The 17,747-nt window shown below is 40.6% G+C and overlaps 1 protein-coding gene across 2 annotated transcripts in view; it reads right to left on the bottom strand.

Moving 5' to 3' along the window:
• Positions 1-17,747, bottom strand: part of ROR1 (receptor tyrosine kinase like orphan receptor 1) — a 280,147-nt gene that overhangs the window by 15,491 nt on the left and 246,909 nt on the right. The window contains exons 9-10 of one of the 2 annotated variants that reach the window (XM_043490690.1): positions 3,371-3,452; positions 1,794-1,886 (exon numbers count right to left, since the gene is read on the bottom strand). In XM_043490690.1, the coding sequence (XP_043346625.1) occupies positions 1,794-1,886; positions 3,371-3,452 (175 nt within the window). Of the gene's footprint in view, positions 1-1,793; positions 1,887-3,370; positions 3,453-13,566; positions 16,790-17,747 lie in introns of those variants that run through there. The other variant, XM_038414785.2, reaches the window with a different exon arrangement.

A 17,747-nucleotide genomic window follows, 5' to 3' on the forward strand; every position in this document is an offset into this window, starting at 1 on the left:
TATTTGCTTTCTATTTCTGAAGTGCACTGAATCACCAAAGTATCAAACTGTGGGCTAAACTCTCTTGAGAAACACCAATGTATCCTTTCACTGGGGATTCAAAGGTATCATTGAGGCTAGTATTTGGCCCCTAATCTGTAAAGTGTATGAGTTTCCAGGACTAAAGCTGGCCACAAAAAATTCTGTCTGTCAAAGTTTATTATTGAAATAACATAAAAAAGTATGTTAAAAGAACATTTACATTGCAAAATCAAGCATTCAAAATTAGGAAATATGTCAGATGTATGGTTACCTGTGCAATTTTAACGGCTTATCTATGGGAAAGTTTTTCCTGTACAATTTCAGTCTTTTTGGCACACACTGCCACAAGTCCACATAGAAAAATTCTAGTTTTGATTTATCTGGCATTTTATCCCATTTTCCTTAATCTGTTTTGAAAGCAGGATAACTATTTCAAAATGAGTTTGGACACATCTCGATTCTGCATAAACCCACCACTTCTGGCAATCCTCCCACTGCCATCCCAAACTGCACTGCTTCACATCTGTTTACCTGTGTGTCCTCTACTTCTTCAGGGCTTAGCTTGACCAGACGTCACCTCTTTTTAAATGCTGGTACACACCTGGATGCACCCCTTTACAATTTCAGCTTGTGGCAAGTTCACACACCCAGAGTCACATACCCATTAGGGAAGCCATGCGTTGTGCTTATGAGTGGGCCTGTCTAGAAATCTTGGATCTCCTTGCCCTGTGGGGACAGGGACATGTTCAGTCCCATTTTAACAGCAGTCACTGTTTTACACTGATTTACAAGTGGCCATCGGAGCAAGGGTGGGAGAAGGGGCAGTCACAGAACAAAGCCCAGTGTTGTGCTAAAGGAGCTGCAGCAGAGTTATAACACCAGTAGGGACACAAACAGGACCTCTGGTAGTGCTCTTGGTACCTGCCCTTACTATGAGGAGCTGTACTGGATTTTTGATGAGGACACTACCTGTGAATCCCAGCATAGGGTTCTGGACAGTTTGGCCAAGGCATGGAAGGCGTTAAAATGACCACAAACTCATCTAGGAGGCTATTCTCCTAGGCAGACAAGATCTCTTTGGTACACCAAACCCTAAGGCAGAGAGCACCAGAGATGCCCCCAAAACCCAGGTGAACAGCCAGCTTGTCAGTGCTGTGGAGGGGACCTCTTCCAGTCAGAGTGATGTGCTGTATTACAATAGAACTGTATAGGGGAATTTAAACAACTTTGTTCCAGGTACTGGCTGGGTGCTGTAATGCTTGGCAAATGTGAGCTATGATCCTATATGTCTGCTCAGCTTTTATTAACACAGCCTTTGGCTATGTAGACTTCTTTCTTGCATTTCACTTTGTGCTGGATGGAAGTTATGGAGGACACAGGGGAAGAGGGAGCTCCTGCTGCAGTAGCAGACACTCTCTAGGAAGGGACATGTGCTTTCATTGTCCCTAAGGGCATACTGTGGCCCAGAGACAGCCCAGTTTTCAAACAGATGAGTCTTAAGACCCAAATCCTGCATTTAATCAACGAATCCTGCATTTGGGCATTGAGGCATGAAAATGGAGATTTATGCACCTGTGGGACAACCTGAGCATTCAAATGCATGGTTTGGACATGGTTTATGAATTCCCTGCCTGAAAATTGCATAGAGTTGTTGGGAGGGGTTGAACAAGGTTTCTGTTGGAGCAATGATAGTACAGGAAATAAAACTCAAGCTAAACAAGTATCTGAAATATCTAACTACATGATCAGACAATTTCTCACATGGTCTTTACCATTGGGATGGAATGGAATGGTGTTGAACGTAACAGTTGGAGGGACACTATTGTACTCTTCAGTGTACTTTATTGACAGCTGGAGAACAGCCCCTATTATGAGAAAGAGATTGGTATTAACTAAAGTACTATCTTATATTTAACAAGCACATCTGTGTTGCATTTGTCCAATGAAGGCTTTTCTATTATAGGTTTTTTGTTTTGTTTTTGAAAGTTGTGTTCCTTGTGCTAATGTTAACAAGTTCTGGAAAACAAAAGGTGAAGCAGGATGCTTCACATTAGATAAAAATGCTTATTTAAACTCTCTCTAATAATACATATACTTACTGGATTGCTGGATTATCATCATCAATTGAATTTAGTGCCATTGAAGAGTGCCAGATGAACAGGTTGGGAAACTGAAATCAGTTCACAGAACAGGTACTCGATGTGCCAAGGCAAAGCAGGGCGGGAGTAAGGCAGAAGCACTCTAAACCTACGCCTAGGGTCCTAGTTCCTGGATTTACGGGATTACATCCTGGATTCAGCTTTCATTTGTTAAAAAAGTAAGTTTCTACTCTTCGAAGGGTTGCAAAGAAACCCTTGAAAACATGACCTGACTGTAACCACTGCAGACAGCCTGAGAAGTGGAAACAACTTGATGCATCTCAAGATGGAGTCACTGAGTTCTGGGGATACCCTGCTACCATTAATAAGTGTGAAGGCCCCAATGCTTCTCCTGGGGAGAAAAGGGGATTTCATATCCCTTCTTTGATCTCTCAAAGTAGGGGGAAGGGTCATGGTATGGGAGCCAGACTGTGGGAATGAAGCCACAGGGAGCCCCATGTCATGGTGTGCCTAGGGCTCATGATTGCCTCAATCCAGTCCTGACACAGGTAAGCTTCCCCACACTATCACATAAGTGTACCTCAGTGTTGTCTTGTAAGGACCATAGCTAGGGATGAGTGAGGAGGTTAGACTCCTTCTTTATTCTGGGCTCTATTTTGTAAGGTGCTGAACACCTCTGTAAAATAGCACTGTTCAGCAGAAGCTGAAGTAGCTCAACATCTTGCAAGCCTGAACCCTCTATCAACAGCCTTAAAGGAAGTCAGTTAGGACCAAAAACAGTAGGGTTTTTTTTTTAATGTGGACAGGCTGTTTAATAGGATGGGACTGTGGCCACCAAACTGCTGTCAGAGGGTAACAACTTTCATCACTACTTACTCTACCTGTGCTGAGTAAGAGTCAACCATCTACAGATAAAATGGTTATTTGTGATTTCCTGAGACACAGATCTCTTGGCTGGGATTTGAAATTCAGTGCCTCCTATGAAAATTCCATCCCTTATTTTGTAAAATATTCACATAATTGTACATTGAATAACAACAAACAATTTACAAAGTGTTAATGTAGTCATGGAGGGGTACTAAAACAAATGTGCAGCTAATAATGAAAAGCCAGTAAAGTTCTGTATGCTTTCTTAAAACTGTTTGCATCATCAATTTTTTAAAATAGCCAGAAGGATGGAAGGATAGACATAACATTACACACACAACACTTCTAAAATCACATGGTATGGTAAAATCTTTATATGTTACCTTCCCAGAGAGAATCCTTGAGTCCCTGGACTTCAGCTAGCCATTCCAGCAAATTATCCTTTATAGGAGTGACAAAGATGCCCTAAAACAAAGGTACAAAAAGAAGATAAAGTGTGGAACGTAATGAACTTGACATGTTCCCTTAAAAAAATACCTGCTTACTTTTCAAGTTAAAATTAAGAGTTGTGAGAATTAGTTAATTAATGTTTCTAAAGGACTTTGAGACCTTTGGATGCATGAAAATACTATGTGGAAACATGAAGGATTCTTCTGAAACCTAACAACAAAAATAAGCATATATATGTAATGTGGTCATAGTCCTTTTCAACCTGTTTTTTTTGGGAAAGGTGGATGAGTAGGAAATATAGCATATTGCTACAGAGATTATATATTTATGAAAATATAACTGCCAAGCATCATCAGCTAGCACTGGATTTGAACTGTCTACTTAAAGGCAAATGACCCAATATACTAGTTATCAGTACCAGAGCCAGCCAGTCCACATGAATATTTTGTTTTAAATTTTTGTTAAGTAGTTCACTTGCCACATGGACTCTGACACCAAAATTCCTTTCCCAAGTTCCCTTAAGGGTTTTGTGTGCACACTGGAGAAATACAAATGGGGCACTTAAAAAACCAATGTACAACTAACCAGAAGGGATTTTTGCATGCATATGGGAACTGCAATATCAGGTCGTCCATTTGAATTCTTATTACACTTCCTCTAATTACCAATGAAATCCCAAAAGAATAAAGCTCCACTATTATGAAACCATGTACAATTATAGTTCATTAAATTACATCTGATGATCTGTAGAATTAACTTTGAAAATTAAAGATAGTAGGGTTAACCCTCTCCCCCTGCCAAAAAAACCCCCACAACCACCACCCAAGAATTATATGTCTACACTGGAGCTGGAAGGTGTAGGTTCCAGCTCAAGTAGACATACCTGCACTAGCTCTGATCAAGCTAGGTTGATAAAAATAGAAATGCAGCTGCAGTGGTGCAAGGGGTGGGACTGGCTGCCCACCCAAGTGCAATTCTGGACAAGACTCTAGGTACGTACTCTGTACATAATTTTGTGGTTTTACTTCTTTTGTTGAGGAGGGGTGTGGGAAGGGATGCTAATACAAAATGGGGGAAAGCCAGATTCAGGATGTAAAAAAATGCCAGTTGCATGTTAATGCGTTATACCCAGCTTAGATATTGGAAAATATACAAAGATACTACTCACGAAAATGTTGGCTTCTTTATACTCCAGATACTCTCTTTCCAACAAGAAGTAAGCTCTGGAGTGCATAGCAATAAGAGAACTTGCGCAGGCCTCTTTCTCTCTTGCCTTCCCCCACAATATAGTTCACAGAAGCTGTCCTCTTGCAAAAGGGCCGGTGATCCTCCCACTCTAATTCCTGCCTCACAGCGGTTAGTGCCTTGTGCACATAATTTCTAAAGGGTTTGCATGGAGTTTAAAGAGGCTAATGGCCCTGAGCTGAAATCCAAAGGGGTCAGTCAGAGCTAAAAGCACCACACGGAGCTGGTGAACGCTTAGTAGCAGAGGCTATATAAACCCAGATAAGGAGCTTATTCCTGATCCATTGAATTTCCTTATATGGCTGGACAGTGTCTATAGGAGGAGGAGCACCAGGGCAGCTGGGAGCCCCCACAGCACATAGCAGAGGTACAAGGAACAGGCTGGACTCTGTGTATAGTGTTACCCAGCAACAGATTCCTTGGTCTGCTCAGCTGGAAAGGCTATGGCTTTGTTCCCCGCCCAGCCAATCACAGGAGGTCTTAGTTCATTAATCAGCTTGCCCCAATCACAAGTGGCCTTTCACCCAGCGCTTAAAAAAGACAGTTCCCCATGGCTGCAGCTGCCATGACACTAGAGGCAAAGCCTAGAGGCCAAGCCATGACTCTAGAGGAGGGGCCGGCAACTTTTGGCACCGGGAAATCCACTGGCACGCTGGGATGGTTTGTTTGCATCGTCCGCAGGTTCGGCCAATCGCAGCTCCCGCTGGCTACGGTTCGCCGTTCCAGGCCAATGGGGGCTGCGGGAAGCGGCAGCCAGCACATCCCTCGGCCCGCGCTGCTTCCCGTAGCTCCCATTGGCCTGGAACAGAGAACTGCGGCCAGTGGGAGCTGCAATCGGCCGAATCGGCAGACACTGCAGATAAACAATCCCTCCTGGTCTGCCAGCAGATTTCCTGGATGGGCTGCGTGCCAAAGGTTGCCGATCCCTGCTTAGAGGCAAAGGCCAAGTCCTGACATTAGAGGCCGAACCTGAGCCTAGGAAGATGCCCTTATGCGGCATCCATCTTCCTGGGTTGATAATTGCCTGGGCAAAGGGCTGCTGGAGGTTGGCTCTGTCCCTGGAAGTGTCATCATAAGTTTTAAAAGCTTGGGGAGTTTTATAGGGTAAGAATTACAACACGCACCATTTATAGTCTGTACCACTGAATAAAACTATGTCTGGTTACAACTCCACCAGCTCCCACACTATTATCCTGAAGTGCATCCCTTTGCCCAAGCCAGATCTAGTTGCCTTATTCCCAAACACCTCAGACCCAAGCTTCTGCGTCAATGTGAATGGAGACGAGTTTAAAAAAATGTGGCTGTTTAGATCTATCATGCTCACACAGCAAACCCTTCATTGCCGGGGGAGAGACAGATATTAAAAATCTACCTGTGCTATGAATAGCACTGACAGAGCACTCTCTCCTCAGATCTGAATGTACTTTAATAAGGGTTTCCTCTCCCACTGTCCCCAGAGGGAGAGGAAAAGCAGCTTGTGTAAGGTCACATAAAAAGTGAATCAGGGCAGAGCTCAACGGCTTTCTCCTGACTCCCAAGTCCTGTAGTTTGACTGCTTTGCAACGCTACCTCCTTTTCTGCATTAGCTCTGGAATGACAGGCTTTAATACAGCAGCCAGCTGATTACAGAAAATAATTGCTCTGACATCTGGGCAGAATCTGTTACAGCTAAGTTTAATATCTTCATGTTTATTTATTAAATACATTAATAATGCCCATACAGTTCTGGGGGGGGGGAACATAAATAATCCTTCCTTAGTTAAAAATGAAGAATTAGCATTATGTTGAATATAGTTTGCTAAAGGGCCCAGTTCTCCATCTGTTTACTCAAGTGAGGAGAGTCCTATTGACATTGACTGAAATAAGGCTACTTCTAGGAATAAATTGTGCATTTAAACCTCTGGGTTTATCAGTGCTCTGCACATGTAATATCAGAAAATAATTTGGCTGTTTTGTATCCATATAATTGGGATAAAATCTAGTTGTTGTCTCCAGAGTAGGAGGATAATCTGAATCCCAGAAGTAAAGCATAAAGGCTAAGTGTGTCATTAAGACACTGCTGGTGCCAGGGAGAGAGAGGAAGGAGGAACAATGGTAGAAGGTCCTTGAGACAGTGTGTTTGCTTAGATACAATGCCACCAGGAATGACTGGGTGAATGCCCAGAATGGCTACATCTGTTATTACAACATCCTTTTGCAAGGTGCAGTGTATGTTTTCCACACTGTCCAGAAGCTGGCCCAGATGTTCTGACCAGCACGTAGAGATCTAACACTCCTTGCACAGATATTGTACCTTCCTTGCACTGATACTGGTGTTAGGTTCCCACAGTCTTGTCACACCAGGGGCCTGATCCTGAACAAGATGTTAAGGAATAAGGAGAAGATCTTCACACACAGACACACACATTCATATCCGAAAATATGATACTGTAACCAGGGGCGCCGCTAACAATTTTGCCGCCCCAAGCAGTTGCTGCCGAATTGCTGCCGCCGCAACAGAGGTGGAACTGCCACCAAATCCCCGCTGTGGGACACAGACTGCCGCCCCATTCTGAATGCTGACCCAAGCACCAGCTTGGAAAGCTGGTGCCTGGAGCCGGCCCTGACTGTAACTAAGCAGAAATTCACTGAAAAGAATTGTCTCTAGATTTTTCCTTGAAGTGTCAGCTATGTTTTAGGGGCACAATCATCCCCTCCTGCAGAGAAACATCTAGAAATGGATGCTGAGGCCAGGAAAATCTGAATGATTGTTTTGCCATTCCTCTATGACTGGTCTCTCTCAGGAAGCTGATTTGGAATGTGTAAGGGGGGATCTGCAAAGAGAAATTTAAGAGGTGAGTTGGTCAGTCTCTAAATACCTACATGAAGAGGGGATGTCTGATGGTACAGGCTTCTTTAATCTAGCAGACAAAATCATAACAAGCTCTAATGGCTGGAGTTGACTCCAGAGAAATTCAGACTAGAAATAAGATGCACATTTTTAGCAAAAAAGGTAATTAACCATTGGAACAATTTACCTAGGGATATGGTGGATTTTCGGTCACAAAGTCATTCAATCAAGGCTGGATGGCTTTTAAAAATATATGCTTCAGCTAAACCAGAAGTTATGAGCTTGATGCAGGAATCACTTGTTGAAATTCTGTGGCCTGTGTTGTGCAGGAAGTCAGATTAGATGACCGTAATGGAATGATCCCTTTTGGCTTTAAAATCAATGAGTTATCAAGACAGAAGTATCCATGAAAGAATGTCTCTCAAGGAGGTCATGCTCATTCTCCCCAGTCATCTGGCAGCCTAATGCCTAACTTGACCATTGATAGTTGCACAGAATCCCAAAATCCAGTCCCAATGAATCTGTGTGATATTATTCCTTCTGTAAAAAGGAGCCAGAAATTAGCGACAATGCCCTGGCCACCACTTTCCACCTTCAGGAGTCCCAGGTCTGCTCAAACATGCTCATATCACTGGTGCTTGTGGAAGTTGTAAAGGTGATTGGGAACCAAATACTATCCTATATTATTGTACTTTTTCAAAATATTATTGCATCTATGTATATCTTTGTAATTTATGGAAATCAGTTATAACAGTGTGTGTGTGTGTGTGTGTGTGTGTGTGTGTGTGTGTGTGTGTATAAACACATATGCAAATGTATTCCAAGCACTTTTAATGTTTAATGAATTCATTTATTTCTTATGACTCAAACAGATGGTTTCAGTTTTATTTAGACTCTTTGAACAATCTCAAAAACCCAACATTTTCCTCACACAGTCTACAGATTAAAGCAATGTAATGTGCTGCTCTGATGATATAACTTTGGGTACACTGGTTATCCAACAGCAGTCTGCAGAGCTGAATTTCCCGCAATGAGCAGGAGTTCTCTTTTAGAGCAGGTTCTGAAACGCAAAACCTGCACTAACTCAGCTATTAAAAGTATTTTAGACACTGTTCTACAGTACGTTGCACAGATAAACAGAAAATAAGGACACCACATATGCTTTTAATAATTCCAATTTAAAATCAATTTCCCCCTCCATCTTAAAGACCTTTTTGGTGTATAATCAGAAGATTGTGTCTCTATTTTTAATAATTTTATATTACCTCAGTAATATAACTGTCCTAAAACATACTACATTTTAATCTTTAAAGATCAAACAGGAAAAAATACAATGGGTTATATGTTAAGTTACTTGAAGGTGATAAGCTCTCCTCTCATTAAAAAAAGCCTACATGAGGGTAAAAATTACTTTCACGGACACTATATTCCAGAAGGGAGATGTTTGCAGGCCCACAGAGAAAGTAGGTTTGTGGCCACAAGAAACCATAGCCATTGAAGATACAGCCAGAGGACAAAGTGCTCTCAGAGAACCCATAGATATGGCTTGCGTGACTACGGGCTGTAGGATTGATTCCTATCATTCCAAAACCATCTTGGTTAAGCAGCACTCTGTAAGCATAACATTGGAAAATAATTTATTTCCTTTTGATCAGATAAAGTGTGGTTGCTCATTCCAGAGCAAGTGCAGAGAAGACAAGGGGGACAAAGGTGCAAGCATATATACCATCTATCTGTAGCTCTCCACGTACTCTGATGCCTGCCAGTACTTGCTCAACAGGGAACTAAGATGGTGGCTGCAGAAGACAATGTCAGCAGTCAGAGCTGCTAGCACAAGAAGGTTGCTCAGGGTGCTTTAACTTAGTTATGTTCCATTTTTGTACCACAGCTAGTGCTTCTGTATTGGGAACAAAGCTGCCATCCCACGTCTTCCATGCCCTACTCAATCCACACAGAATCGCAGCTCGGCTGGTTCTCGCAGCTCTGTTCTGTGAGCCCAGGAGTGAGCATGATAGCTCTCAGGGCGCCCTTCTGTCCCACGAGCATGGTAGGGTCTTGCCAATTCATACTTTAAATAAAAGAATTTTTGGTACTGTAATAAATTTGTGAAGCTCAGTTAAAATGCTGTTGTTTTTTGGTAGCAAATCAAAAATATGTTCAACGAATTAGTTTTTAAGCATCCTGGAGCTAAAAAATAGCTTATCCTTTTTGAATAATGATTTAATTTCTCTTTGTGTTGGATTTTAAACCGGTTCTGTCATACATCCCAGTATACATAATAGTACCCTTTGCAAAGGCATTCATACAAGATTGTATTTATCATCCATACGGATCTGAGAACCAACTCTCACCTGGGGCATGAAACACATTAAACACTTTCTGTAAGGGAAAGATTCCCATTGACTTCAATGGGTTCTGAATCAAGTCAGGAAGAGACCATGAAGAAAACTGGCTCCTTGCAAGACAGTCCATCCTTCAGGATTAGCCCGTGGGCCATACGTAGATTTCCCACCCTCCCATCTTGCAGTTCTATCACATGCATAATTGATTACTGAAATCTAAGTATCATGTATAAACTGTTAATCCATCAATATGTTTCACAGGTTATTGTGAGAGATTCATAGATTTCCAAGGGAGCACTATGATCATCTAGTCTGACCACTAGAGTAATGCAGGCCATAGAATTTCCCCAAAATAATTCCTAGAGCATATCTGTTAGATGATGCAAAAGTGATAGATATGTCAGAGTGCCCTACACCTTGAATAGACATGGCACAATGATGCAGCTGCAATCTCTTAAGCATTTTTCAAGCCAATTGTCTTAATACAGGTCCCGTGAGGAGGCAGAGTTGCCTTCGAGATTCTCAGAAATATAGGGCCTAATCCTATATTAGGATTAGGCAAAGGGCCACATATCTCCCACTAAGTGCCAGGGGCCTTCAATGCCCACTGGATTCAATGAAAGTTGAGGGAACTCAACATCTTGCAGTATTGGATCCAAATAGACCAGTATAACAGTACTTATAACAGCATTGAAGTATGTATGAATGAAGTATGAATATATGAATACCATCTGCAGTACTTTGAGTTAGATGAGCTTTTTAAAATTCTCTTGATGAGCAAAAGTAACAGAAGAATACTGAAACAACTAGAAAATGTAGTAGGTATATTCTAAACTGTAAACTCTTGTACAATTTCATTCATGCAAGGCACTAATGGACTCTTCTTTGGTTTATTGTTAAATATCTCAGACCCTGGAATACACATTTAGCAGTTCTTGTATATCTGTGTCTTCCAATCCAGTTTTTGTGGAATAGTTCTCTGCTTCATCTGCAGTTTTCATTCTGTACAAACCCACCATAATTAATCCTTATCTGTGGAGGACACCATAATGCTAACTCCCATTTTGACATGCATTTTGGCCTTTAAACACCAAAAGTTTTCTTTCTTTTTATGTAAGGATAGACTAATTTGGGAAGGATGAGAAGCCAGACTGAACAGACAGTATCTTGTCCTCTCATGTTGCAATTCTTAAGTTTTATTTCCAAACCTCCAGAGATTCACAAACAACTATAATAGTTCTTTGAAGGAAGTTGCCATGCTGAGTCTACCATTAGAAAGTCTCTACAATTTTCTCTTCCTTTGTCTGTGATTCAAAAACCATATTTGGTTCTCCGAGTTTCCACCCAAACAGGAATTCCCAACATTCTGATACTTTTTGGCAGTTTAATTTCCACATTAGCCAATTTATTTTAGTAATTTTTCTTTTTAACTCCCAAGTGAATTCTTGTCTCTCTGTTTTAGCATTCATTAACTCACTGCAAGCTATGAATCAAGCCTAGGATTTGAATCCCAAAATTCACAAACTTCATTCACTGAGGGGAAAAAAACTTTCCTTGAGGGTTGACAGGCTTTCTGCTCAAAGCAGATCTTCCATTTTGTAACAGCTGTAAGTGTATATGATTCTTTGACAGATCTCTGCTGCGGATAACCTTCTAGTAAAGAAAAAACTACATATAACTGTGAGTGAGTGGCGGTTGGAGTTAATGTATTTCTATGCAAAACCAAAAAGTATGTGAAAGATTTTTTTCAAGCCTGCCATTGCTGCTCCAGCAGACACATTTTCAAACTGGTACATCTAAAGCTAAGCACTTATATCCATAGGCACCTAAACAAGCAATATTTTTCTTGGGGTGCTAAGCATCTGCAGCATTATTATTTGTACATTTTTGCTTATGTGTGGTTTATACGTGATTTCCCAGCAGTTTTTGATATGACTATTGGTGGTTGTTTTAGCAACTAAGGGACATAGATAGCCTGCTGTGGTATATGTCAGGAGCACACCAGTTGTGATGGATCTAGCTAAGTAGGGCCTTTCTCTTGTCACGTGGCCATTACTTTCTTCTCAAACCAATGAATCTAGTAGTAGTAGTATAGTAGGTGGTAGGAGTTATGAGGACGCTCTTGGTTTCTTTATACCCTCATTCACTGAGGGCATTCATTTGATATAAGTAAGCAAAATTAAGAATCTTGGTGTCACTTTCAAACAAGCTTTTTATATGGAGAGCCATACGCCAGCCACAGTACAAAGGTGTTTTTTTTTTAAGTCACAGTTTGTGTTCTTATTTACTGAAGATTTTATAACAGCAACATAACTCCAGTACCACAACGCTTAATTGCCTGCATGCATTTTTCTTTGTACTTGGAACAGATGCCTATAAAGTAGGCAGATTGACTTCAAGATGGCATTGTTGTTTTTTGAAGCCCTTAATGCCATATGCCAAGAAATCTCCAGCTGAAACCCTGGTGAAAATTTTAGCTTCCACTTTCTCAGCATGTTTGACGCTTAGACTGCATGAGATGTTTGCAGTGAGATGTTTGCAACTATTTAATAAAAGTGTGGGAGGAGAGTGGGGAAAAAAGTGGAAAGTAGGAAAGGGAATGCATTCATCTGGCATTGAGCAGGACATCAATAGAATAGTAAAACAAAACAAAACAAAAAAAGGTGTGTGCCTCACATGTGCACGAGAAATGATCTTCCCAAACATCTTGATTTTACTAATGAGATGATAGTTTGTTATGCACTGGCACAGATATAAAAGTTTGATCAAAGGACACAAAACTCCAGTGTTCAAAATATCCCTTTTCTAACACTTAGGGTTTGGAGCAATAGTAGCCTGCAGCCAGGTGGAAGTTTAGTATAGATGGAATTAGTGATTGATCTTTGCCTCAAAAACGAAACTTTACCTTAAATACAGCAAACATCCTAATTAAAATTTCAGATCTGAATACAATTAACCTGGACATGACATGTCAGCTTCGTGGGCTCAGTATATATGAAATATTGAAGACATGGTGGTCATAAAAGTACTTATTGCACAATTATTAATGGGGTTCTTGTTGCACACATGCACCCAGATCCTAAAAGGTATTTAAGTGCCTAACTCTCACTGAAATCAATGGAAGTTAGGTGCCAAAATACATTTGAAGATCTGGGCCATACATCCCCCATGTACACATTGTGCAGAGCTTTTGCATATATGCAGCACTGAAGTCTCACTTCAGACCTTAACAAGGAGCTTAAATGGTATGCTGGAGTTCTGTTCAAGGGTTGAACTTCACCCTCAGAGAAAAGCAGAGAATGCATTATTTTCTCAGTGAAATTTTATTATTGCTGTCTTTTCAGTATCTTCCCAAAATATCTGCATAGTCAGGTTTTAAATAAAGCTTAAGGAGTCGTATATTTCCACATCAATTGTCATAAAATATTATGTGCAAAACCCTGCGTCTCTTACTCAAACGATCAGATGTTCTGGATTTTAATAGACTCCTTGCTTGAGTAAGGTGGGCAGATTTGGCCTTCCATCAAATTAGATTTTCCAAATACCTATTATACCAAGATTCAGGAAATACTAATTTTTATATTAAAACAATGTTTTAATAAACAGCAGCATAAAATAATCAGTGTTTAATATCATCTCTGGTGTGTGAAATACAAAAAAGCACATATTTTCAGTATAAAATAGCCTTTGGTATTACATTTTCATGCTTGCCTAATTGAAATGCCCATAATTAATAAATCAATCATCAAGTAATACAGTGATTAAATGCATGCAGTGAAAACAAACAAAAACAAAATATATGTATAAGGTAGTGGCTGAATATCACCATAATATATTTCAAGAACATCTACAGCAGGTTAAAAACAAAAAAGAAACAGACCAATATATAAAATGCAGATACGTGTTTCACTTCTGCTATACAAAACACTTTTGTGCAAAAAGATGTGAAAAATAAAGTCATATACAACATCGTCAACTGAGCAAAGGATTGTTTTCATTGTGTGGACACAAAAGATATTATTTTAATACAAATAACATTGTGAAAAGATGTAATGTACATAGTACTTTTGTAAATCATTAAAGTGGTCTCAAAATGAATAATCTAGATTGATTATACCTGAATTAATTTCAGTAATAATACAAATGTCATTTTTCTAAGTAAAAAGTTCACTTTAATTCACATTATTTTAACTGATAGACAAAGTTGCCATAAATGTTTTCAATCACTGATGGAATGTGGATTTCCCATTTTTAGGGGTTTCTGGAGTCATAGTCACTGAAATTATGTACTGCTCTGAAACAATAAATACTTCTTGGGAAAACTGATTGTCTTATATAAAATTGTGGTTTGGAGCTTTTTAATTAAACAGTTGCATAGCAACAAAAGGATACAAAATTTCTTTGATAACTACACATATAAATGTTAACTTTGAACTCGTTGATTCATGCTCTGAAATTAAAATTCTTAATTTAATTTCCTTAAAAGGCAATTTCTTATAACTCCATCTATTTTTAGCAGACATTACCAGATAATTTGAGTAGCCTGTGAGTTGATAACTCATTCTACTGAATGTCAGGATATTTTATGCAGTTTTTTTGGTTTAAATATGAACTCAGACTCTCACCTCAGGTGAAAAACAAAAACCTACCTGAAATAATTAATCCAGCCATCAGATGTCAACATTGGATCACGTATCTGAAACCATTCTTGACTGAAAAAAACTTACAACTGTTTAAGCTATTGGGAGTGAATTGCATACCCAATAAATCTCTGAATATTTGCATCTCTTAAAAAAAGTGATTGACAAATATTAAAATGTCAGAATAATAACGTTTCTGTGATATAAACCAGTGGTTCTCAAAGCCGGTTCGCCGCTTGTTCAGGGAAAGCCCCTGGCGGGCTGGACCGATTTGTTTACCTTCCACGTCCACAGGTTTGGCCAATTGCGGCTTCCACTGGCCGCGGTTCACCGCTGCAGGCCAATGGGGGCTGCGGGAAGGGTGGCCAGTACGTCCCTTGGCCTGCGCCGCTTCCCACAGCCCCAATTGGCCTGGAGCGGCGAACCACGGCAAGTGGGAGTCGTGATCGGCCAAACGTGTGGACATGGCAGGTAAACAAACCGGTCCAGCCCGCCAAGGGCTTTCCCTGAACAAGTGGCGGACCGGCTTTGAGAATCACTGATATAAACCATATCAGAGCTTTAAACACCTGTGACAATGTATGATGGTCATCACAATTTTTTTTTTGTTTTTGTCCCTTATTAGAATAAACATTAGTTTGGTACTTGAAAAAATGTCAGTTCACATTGTTTCGTGTTAATACCACAATGATTTTTATCTGGTTGGTGTCTGCCCATCCTGTTAAACACAGTTAAACTTCACAGAAGATACTTGTTGCAAAAGTCTGTTAAACAACCAGAAAAATCTTTAATAAAATATTTGAATATAAATCTTTTCTACGTCTTTCTATTTGTACTGTAAATAGTTATATGTACAAAGGCCTGACTTATTTACAACTCTGCTGAAATCATAGATTCGTTAGGTCCATGAATATTGGGGTCTCCTAATAAGGATGACTGTTTTGAGTCAATTTTGTATGGTTTTTGAGTTTTGTTTCCAAAAACTGTTATACCAATTCCACTTGGATGACTTGGAACTGACATATGAGATAGCAAAGGTATATTTGCATCCTGATTGGATCCTGAAGAAGGCAAACTAGTCACATGACCTGTGCTAGTTGATCCACTTGCACTGCTTGGCGAACGGCTCTTTGGAGGTGGACAGTGCTGAATTACCCTGGGTGGGCCCGGTGGTTGGTAGTGGGCAGCTGGGAAAGCAGCATATCCTGGAGGAATCGGGTATCCATTGATTGGAATAAATCGCTGGTTTTGAGGTATTGGTGGTCCAATGAACCCAGCAATTTGGCCTTGTGGTATACCCTGTGCTGGAAACATGTAATTAGGGTATCTAGGATTACTTAGGTTACTAACTGGGCTTGCACTGAGTGAAGTTGTTTGAGTGGTGGCATTTCCACCAGAGGGAGTAGTAGAGCTAGTGTGACTTGAAAGTCCCTCCCAAGAACGCAGTCTGGCATGGATATCTTTAAATCTTGGCCTCCGAGATGGAAGATCATGCCAGCACTCTGTCATCAAGCTATACATTCTGGGAGGACAGTCTTCAGAGCACGGTAATAATTGTCGTTTCCTGACCATCTCTATGACTTCTTGATTACTAAATCCATAATATGGTTGGAGTCCAAAGCTGAAAATCTCCCATAAGACCACGCCAAAGGACCAAATATCTGAATCAGAAGAGAACTTGCCATACATAATTGCTTCTGGTGGCATCCAGCGAATCGGCAGCAGGGATTTATTTTGAACTCTGTAATAATCTGCTGAGTATATTTCTCTTGATAATCCAAGGTCTGAAATTTTCACATGAAGTTGTTCTCCAATTAAAATGTTGCGAGCAGCAAGGTCTTTATGGACAAAAAAATGACTGGATAAGTATTCCATTCCTGCCACAATTTGAACTGCAATATGCAGGAAATCCCCATGGTCCAGACTGGATTTGACAGTACCGTCCTCATCACTGCTACACCCAACATCTGAATGTGGTGATCGCATAATAAGGAATTCATGGAGATCTCCCTGGTTCATGTACTCAAAAAGCATGCAGACGGGTTGTTCCTGAGTCACAACACCTAGGAGACAAACAATGTTAGGGTGATGAAGTTCTGCCATAAGAGATGCTTCTTGCTGGAATTCTGTCCACTGCTGGGGATTGTTAAAGTCTTTTAATGTCTTGATAGCAACAAGCTGAGCATGATCCATGCCTGGAAGATAGAGGTGCCCCTTGTAGATTTTTCCAAGAGCACATTCACCCAGTTCTTCCATGAAACGAACAGCAGAAAGAGGTAACTCCTTAGCTTTGCTCTGTTAAAACAGCAAATCAAAGAGTAGGTTACAAAAATAGGGTCGAAAAGGTACCTAAATTAGAGACCTATTCTCTCAGCAAGGCCTCAAACCTGCAGCTCCCTGCAATAGTATCTGTAACTCAAATGACAGTAGAAATATTGTGCTTCTGCTGTGTAGGAAGACCAGGCAGTGAAGATGCCATGTAGGGACACTCTGTATTGTTGACGCAAGTTCTGTAGCGGCTCCGTTCACAGGAGTGTGGGCTGCCACCACTAGCAGAGATATTGCTGGGACCACATTGCAGATGTATTGGGAGCCTGGTTGAGGCTGGGGATTCCAATACTCTAGTACCCATGCAGTTCCTCACTGAATGTCTCTTTACTCCCGCTATGTATGAGGGAGGAGGATTTCCCCATATCAAAATACAAAATAACTTTCCATCCTTTACACAAGACTAGATGCAGGTGAACAAAGACTGAGTATAGGATCAGTTATGGTCACAGTGCGGCAAAGAACTTCAACATGGACTTAATTTTAATCACACGACTAGTCCCATTGATTTCAGCTGGGCTACACACATGCTTAAGTCCAGCCTTTAGAGACTGGGGCTTATAATGTTAGGTGTAAATTTATGTTTTAACCCTGACTTAGGACTCTTAAATTTCATCCTAGAGTTAGTTATTAACTCCTTGGGGTACAAAAGAGATTAGTTCTCTGTATGCTTGAGAGAGTGTACAAGCCCCCTCCCCCACCCCACCCCCCCAATCAAGAAAGTAGAATCAGCTGGAAAAACATCAGACTTTGATCAAAGGAGAATAGAAACGAGGGTCAAATCTTTTTCAAACTTGGTTGCCTAATTTAGGCAGGTACATCCATATTTAGACACTTAAATAAGAGACCTTATTTTTAGAAGTTAACATTACTGGGCGCTCAGCACCTCTGAAAATCAGGTCACTTACTGAGATGCCTAAATTAT

This window comes from Dermochelys coriacea, chromosome 8 (assembly GCF_009764565.3).
Source record: "Dermochelys coriacea isolate rDerCor1 chromosome 8, rDerCor1.pri.v4, whole genome shotgun sequence".
Lineage (NCBI taxonomy): Eukaryota > Metazoa > Chordata > Testudines > Dermochelyidae > Dermochelys > Dermochelys coriacea.